The following is a 7,665-nucleotide window of genomic DNA, read 5'->3' on the forward strand; positions in this document are numbered from 1 at the left end:
TCTCAGGACCTGTTATTTTAAAGGTATTTCGCCACACCCTACTAATCCAAACTCCAATCCCACCTTCATTTGCTCTCACGTCACAGGTGGTAACTGAGATTTAGATCAGAGTTCCTCTGAATTGTGCAACTGTTCTTATTCTACCTGTCTTAGTTCAGAATAGGAGGGAATTCCCCCCCTTCTATGATATTTCAAATAATTGATGAGCAAAATCTTTTTGTTTAGAGGTTTAGGGTTAAGCCCTCCTTTAAAAGTTTCTCCCCGTGACCAACTCACATACACTGATATATATACAACTGTGACTAAAAGGTTTTTAATTAGCTCAAGGAAGAGGAAACTAAAATATTTTTAAGTACTTCAAGGGAACTGAAACAAATGAGCTACGTGACTCAGCTAAAATATCATTAAGCAAACTGTTTTTACAACATGGCCCGAAAGGTAAGGCAAAGCAGGGTAGGTGTGTTTATGTTGCGCATTTTATGAACAAGGTATCGCAATGTGCCTATTGACATAGGTTCAGAACATTTAAAGTCAACATTGGAATAAAAATGAAAAGTTATGTCAGTTTGCCTTTTGAGTTTGTCCAACAAACCCTGGTCTAAGCTGGACTTGGTCGCCTTGCTCCATCCGATCCGTGACACAGTTGCGCCAAACACGACATTGCACAGCAAAAAATATGACAACAAAATATCCCATAACAAGCATACTGTTGATTGTTGAACTACTATTGATAGTTCGAAAAATACAATCACCTGTAATTTAGGCATGTCTAATTTTATGTCATTATTGTTCAAGTAGCTCCCATTCTCATTCAGTGAGAGTGGCAATGTGAGTTTGACTATTTGTCAAGGCTGTAGTCAACCATTGTAGTCAGGTAGGATTGGTTCTCGCTACCCGTGACCTTGAACAGGATATATGTAAAAAAACATACAATAATCTCCACGTCACGTTGTAAAGTTCACATTTTCTTTGTACACAAATCGTTGGATAAGTCACCTCAGTTCGATTATAAGGAAGTCAAGTCTTTGCACACCAGTTGACGTACCAGGTTGTTGCGAAACCAAGACTAATGGTCAAAAAATGTTCCACCCTCAAGGTAACACTTGTCCTTCAATGATAATAAATTGTATAAATAAACAACCGGTACAATGTTCGGGTCGCTGATAGTGTAGTGAACAAACCTGCTCAAAATGTCTCCATCACACGTCAATCCTGCTCCCTTTGCGTTTGAACCAATCAGCTCTCTCCATCCACGTGCCTCGTTGTCTCGTCAGTCTGTGTACATTGAATTCTTGTTTTCCAAGCATGCCTCGTGTGATCGCGTGCGGTCTCGCTGGTGGCCCTGTTACATGACAGGATTTCTGTTATGTGAGTCACTGATTTTCAATCTTTGTTTTTTGCCCTTTTGTTAATAAGTAAATTTTTGGAGTATATCTTCCCTTGCCTCGCCTGTATCCCTGCACTTGTGTTTGACCTTTAATCATGACCAATGTGTACAAATCAAATGCAAATGAAGCACAAGACAAACACACAAAATCATCCTTTTAATCATCAAAAGTAAACCAAATGTTTCTTCACTATATTTGTAAAGTGGAAGAGTGTTTATTCAAGTTTTCATATGAAAAGATTGGGATGAACGAGTATCGCCAATTTCCATCTACTCGTTTATTTGCAGGGAGCTGGAGCTTTCTTTGAGTTTCCTTCTCCATTCCGTTGTTTACCCCTATCTGTGATCAAAGTGATGACCCAGATTAACCCTGATGACTTTTAGTTTCTCGTTCTGGACAGCTGACAGAATTGAAATGAAATGAAAGAAAAAGGTTGCTCAACGATTAATAGGAAACCACAACCCTATTGACTGACGCATGGAAACACGTCTGACTGCATTTGTGTTCCCACCTGCTTTTGTCCGAACGTTTTGTTTATCCAGCATATCATGATGTAGCTGCCACTCAACTCTTCTTTTGTACTAGTCTCAGTTATTGTCTACGATCTTTCTGTTCTAAAACTTGTGTGACTGCATTTTTGTTTAAGTATAGCTAGCCGTTGTCCAAACGAATTATTTCAAAGACAACAAATATTAATGAAAATCCTAAAACTGGGTTTTAAAAAAACAAGTGGAATAGCAACTCATACATTTCAGCAAATTCTTTTAAAATCTTAAGATAATTTACTGAAAGTACATTCTGTTCACACCCTTCAGACTTCCGAAAGGGTTACCCCCAACACCTGCCGCTGACCATCGACGGTGCTGTGGTGGAGAGAGTGAGCAGCACCAGATTCCTGGGGGTGCACATCAGTGAGGACCTCTCCTGGACCACCAACACTGCGCCGCTGGCGAAGAAAGCCGCCTGTACTTTCTGCGGAAACTCAGGTGAGCCAGTGCTCCTCCTGCCATCGTGACCACATTCTACCATGGCACCATTGAGAGCGTCCTCTCCAGTTGTATCGCTGTGTGGGGTGGTAGCTGTACTGAATACAACATGAAGGCCCTGCAAAATGTGCTTATTTTGATCTAACCGTACGACCAGAATAAAAAATATGGGTAATTATAAATATATGTAATATTACATTTGTTATATGAATCCATGTAGTGACATGAATATGTACCCTAACTTTTTTCACTTGTCCCTAAAAAAGTTGGGGGGATACATTTAATTCAAACAAACTTATTTTAAAATAAAAAAATAAAAAAATAATAAAAAATGTAAATACCTAACAAAAAATTCTAAGCTTTTATAAGCCTGGCCCAAACAACTGCCTATAGCTATTTTTCATATTTTTGTACAACTGTACAAGTTGTTTGTTGGTTTATTTATTTTTCTTTCCCTATGTTAATTTGCGGGGTCAAATATGCAAAATAACCCAAATATTAGTGCCAACTCTTTTCAGTACGTATGTATGTAAACTTTCATGTATTTTATATATATTCATATATTCCGTCCATTATGTAACCATAGGCGGGTTCAATTGTTTACTGTGGTCGACTAAGTGGTATGTGGGGTGTGTACATACACCTGCCGATTTCACATACAGGTAATGAAAAAGATGATTTATTTCCTCATGGGCGTGTACTTGCTGACAGAGGTATACCTACGTCCCAAACTATTCTTGACTTTATTACTTCCTACTCCCACTTCATTCACAACATGGAATACTGTCAGCTTAGTTTCCTGCTCCTCGCTGTCTTGGTGCCTGGTAAGTTTCTCTCTCATTATTTGTATTCATATACAAAGTGTGTGTTGTGGTTGTGGTTATTTCACGACAAGTGTCACAGCAATGTCCAAGTCAGTTTGAATGACAACCGAGTTGAATGACAGCTTTGTTGGGACACAAAGCTGTGAATTTACTCCCAACCAAGTAAACTGAAATCAATTCAAAAACATTTTAATATTAGTAATGAAGCAACACAAGTGGAATCATAACACATTAAATAAGAAGCTAATTTGGATAAGGGAAAATTTTAAAGTTGAGGATACCTTTTAGTAATAATTGGGGGGAAAATAGGATTTTACTCAATATTAATGATTCCTTAGGTAATAATTTGTCCATCCATCCATTCATGTATCACGTATTTTCTTTTTTTTAACAAAGTCTTATGTAAATCACTGTTGACATTCTACTTGATGTTCATCATTATTAACCTACGTGTTACTTTGTAATGTAATTCTTTACATTAGGGTGGGTAACTTTATCAGGAGGGTGGCCACAGTTTTTCAGAGCTACTCGGACTGCAAGTTTCCTAACCAGATTTATGACTAAAATGTCCTTTTAAATATGGACAATATACGTGCATGACTGTTGTTTATTGAACCAACATACATCGTAATATTAAGTAATATACTTCATCATCTCCCATTATTTCATTATTAAAGAAATCCAAGTATAGTTGGTCTCTCTTCAAATGCATTTTTTTTTATTTTGGAAAGGACCCAAATTCTTCCCAAAAAATCACAAACCCTCAATGTACATTTTCCATGAAAAACAGGGTGTCGATATGCCCATAGGAAAAAAAAATGTTTGAGTAAGCATGCTTATAATTCCCATCCCCAAATTTCCGTGTCATACAATAGGGCATCATTAAGTAATGAAAGAGTCACTTCCTCTTAGTTTTTTCATCAATAGATTATTTTCTTCTTTTGTACTCATGGCTGATATTTGTGATTGTGAAACCTCACCTACATTCCATCGTAAATCATTTACATTTTTTTGTCCCATAGGTGGCGCTGGGCAGCTGGATGGTGAGCAACATTTTTCATCTATTATATGTTGTGCAATACAATTAAATATGGTACAAGTTTATTTATAAAGTGGATTTCACAACAGCGGCCTCTGTGACAAAGCCAACAAAAAAAATTGTATATATAAGGAAAATATTTCAATGGGTGTGGTTTTGTTGAAGGCGTACCATACACAAATATGTCTGTTTACATGTCCACATGAAATCAGAGATGCTAAGTTGAATGCTTCTATTTCTGTAAGTCTGAAAGTTTCTACCGTTTTTAATTCAGTGTCGTGTATCACAAGACAAAACATTCGCACAGCTTGCAAACAATTGGTCCATATGGTACTTCAGTACTTTTTCAACAAAACAATTTCTATTTCTGCTTTAAACTCTTCGTATTGTAAAGTCTATATATCACTTTTTTCAATTGGGGTGCGCCGCTCACAGAAGTTTCATGAGATAAAGGTACTAACAATGGCTGTGGACAACCAGAAAAAGCTGGTTTTAACTTGACAGATCAGGTCCTCTCATGAGTTTCGTTTTAGTTTGAGACAACTGACCTCACCTAAACTCTGGAACTTAAATTACCTTTAGCATCACGCCTCCTCATTGACAGAAGTAGAAGAACCAGAAAAATCACATATGTGCAGCTCCGGTTCTAATTGAGTGACTCAAGTCTGAAAGTTTATCACTGGGCATCAGTGCATAAGAACACCTTGGCGAGTGAAATGAAAAAAAACAGAGCCATTAAAGTCGGAGCAGTTTTTGCAATTTTAAAACAAAGATTTTAGAGTACCCTCAAGTCAGTCATCAAAAAGAGGCCAAGAGTCGGTCATTGTAATAAAAATATAACTGTGTTCATTGTGAGAATATTCATGTAAAACGCAAAATGTGTGCGTGTGTGTGTGCGTGAGATAGTATGTGGCACAGTGCAAATCAACTCCAGGATCGTGGGTGGTGAGGCGGCACCCGAGGGAGCATGGCCCTGGCAAGCGAGCTTGCACAACGACAACTCACACATTTGCGGAGGGTCACTGATCAACGACCGATGGGTGCTGAGCGCCGCTCACTGCCTTACATCGTGAGTAGGAGACACCTTACAAAATGAAGGTTTAAATGAAATTCTGCAATTCAGAGACCATATAATACATTTAAAAAAAAAACATACAATTTAACGTCAAAACACATTTTAAAGTATGAGCCATAGTACTTTCTTTCTTTCTTTCTTTCAAGTATGCGTGGTGGCGGTGAACTGAACTCATGACAAATGTCAGTTTGGCAGATAAAATTAGTGCGCAGTTTTCGAAAAAAAAGTTACTTTTCCCTTTCCCCTTTTTGCTTATTTTGGTGTAAAATATCGTCTCATCATTTTTGTGGCAGAGCAATAGCCTAGTTTAGTTTGTTTGTGAATCGATAATTATTTTTTTATATTATCATTATCTTAGTAATACATGTGGAAAAGTCTTTGCAAAATACCAAAGCCAGAAAATTCCCACCATACGCAGTTATACTGCAATTTGTGGTAGATTTGTTTATTGTCACTTGCAATTGAATTGACCGAAACAAAAAAAGTGTCTTTCTGTCGATTGATGTCTGTGTTGTGTTTTTGCCATCAGAACGACCAGCAATAGACTGACCATCTATCTGGGCCGGCAGTCACAGTTCGGCAGCAATCCCAACGAGCAAATGCGCGGAGTGGCGCAGTTCATTATTCATGAGGACTACAACCCTAATACCAACGACAACGACATCGCCGTGTTGCAGCTCGCCTCGCCCGTCAGCTTCACCGACTACATTCGTCCAGTGTGTCTGCCAGATACGGGAAGCACCGTCCCAGCCGGAACACAAGTCTGGGTTACCGGATGGGGTACTATCGCTAGTGGCGGTAAATACATCTAATTTCAAAACATTTGTATCATGGGCTGAAATTACATTTCTGGCAAATTCAAACTTGAATGCAGTGCATTCTCTATTCGATCATTCTCTGAGACAATAAATGGAATGAATGATCTTAATCTATGTGAAGACATTGATCATGTTCAAGATTTCTCCAAATAAAATCAATTTGTTTTCTTGTCTTGTCAGTTCCACTTCCGCTGCCGCAGGAGCTACAGGAGGTGATGGTTCCTATAGTATCCAACAGTGACTGCAATGATGTATATGGGCTCATCACCAGCAACATGATCTGCGCTGGAACCGAAGCAGGGGGGCGGGATTCGTGCCAGGTGAATTTGCTTGTGTTGAATATTTGAGCATGGCCTTCTTGATGTCTTGTGTTGATGTCTTCTTATGGATGGATGGATGGATGGATGGATGGATGGATGGATGGATGGATGGATGGATGGATGGATGGATGGATGGATGGATGGATGGATGGATGGATGGACAATTGCCATGTATTTTACACATGCATATTGAAGTTATATGTTTAATAAGCTTTCGGATTATTGTAAGGGGCCTTGGAAAAACCTCTGACGTACTCTTTCATACTGAGAGAATGACACTGAAATATGTTCGCAGGGGGATTCAGGCGGTCCGCTGGTGAGCAAGACCGGTAATACTTCTACATATGTCATACTCGGTGTGGTGAGCTTTGGAAGAGGATGCGCGTTACCCGACATCCCGGGAGTCTACGCCCGAGTGTCCGAGTATCGGTCGTGGATCCTGTCGCGCATCAATGGCGACGACCCGGGCTTCATCGACTTTGTTCCGAGTACAAACACAGACACAAACAGCGGTACGGTGGTCTTCCTCTCTGCTCCTTTAGTGCTCACCCTTCTCCCGGCAATCCTGAGCGCCCTGGTGCTCATGTGATGAAAACTGTGTAGGGATTCGAACCGATTTAGAATATGGTGACTCCAAGCTACATGATAGGAAACTACCGCTATCTCATTTGAATGAATTTAATTGTCTAATGAAGGATTCATTTCCAGTTGTTCATCGCTTAGGCTTTCTTTGTTATTGTTGGTGAGTTGATCTTCAATGAAGACTAAAATATGCTTATGTACTTCGTTTTTTTAAATTGAATTTCTTGATTTTTCATGCCAAAAGGTTTAAAATGTTTGGAGTCACAAAGCTTGGTGTGACAATACTTTTCTTTGTCACACTTTCACCTCATGTAAGGTTTTGTGCTGATTTACAACATTTACATGTCTGTTTGAATTGAATTGCTCTCATGACTGCTGGAATCTAGGCTCTGTTAAAAAAAAATGTTCTCTTGCACTGTGTGACATTTGAATGTATGAAAGCTTTTTTTATGATTATTCTGCAATGTAAGATATTAGTATTCCTTGACTTGACTTTTTGACTCATTTGTTTTTTATTTTGGCAGTTTTGGTTCTCCAGAGATAAGCAGAGTTAAAGCAATACTATTGATTGTCATCAATTATTGGTTATGTATGTTGACGACACCCGATATCTGTGTTTGGGAAGCACAATGG

General features: G+C 38.8%; 1 protein-coding gene across 1 annotated transcript; it reads left to right on the plus strand.

Moving 5' to 3' along the window:
• Nucleotides 1-3,052: 3,052 nt before the first annotated feature.
• On the plus strand, nt 3,053-7,519 carry LOC147049393 (serine protease 33-like). Its single transcript, XM_085923264.1, has 6 exons — nt 3,053-3,198; nt 4,221-4,241; nt 5,144-5,306; nt 5,842-6,110; nt 6,311-6,450; nt 6,746-7,519. The coding sequence occupies exons 1-6, from the start codon at nt 3,150-3,152 to the stop codon at nt 7,037-7,039; spliced, it is 936 nt and encodes a 311-aa protein (XP_085779390.1). The 5' UTR covers nt 3,053-3,149; the 3' UTR covers nt 7,040-7,519.
• Nucleotides 7,520-7,665: the final 146 nt, after the last annotated feature.

The sequence above is a fragment of the Syngnathus leptorhynchus genome, chromosome 11 (genome assembly GCF_054491065.1).
Source record: "Syngnathus leptorhynchus isolate UIUO chromosome 11, UIUO_Slep, whole genome shotgun sequence".
Lineage (NCBI taxonomy): Eukaryota > Metazoa > Chordata > Actinopteri > Syngnathiformes > Syngnathidae > Syngnathus > Syngnathus leptorhynchus.

Coding starts and splice junctions, on each gene's coding strand:
- LOC147049393 (XM_085923264.1), top strand. CDS start 3,150: ATGGAATACTGTCAGCTTAGTTTCCTGCTCCTCGCTGTCTTGGTGCCT. Junction 3,199..4,220: donor CCTCGCTGTCTTGGTGCCTG/GTAAGTTTCTCT, acceptor TTTGTCCCATAG/GTGGCGCTGGGCAGCTGGAT. Junction 6,451..6,745: donor GGGGGCGGGATTCGTGCCAG/GTGAATTTGCTT, acceptor ATATGTTCGCAG/GGGGATTCAGGCGGTCCGCT.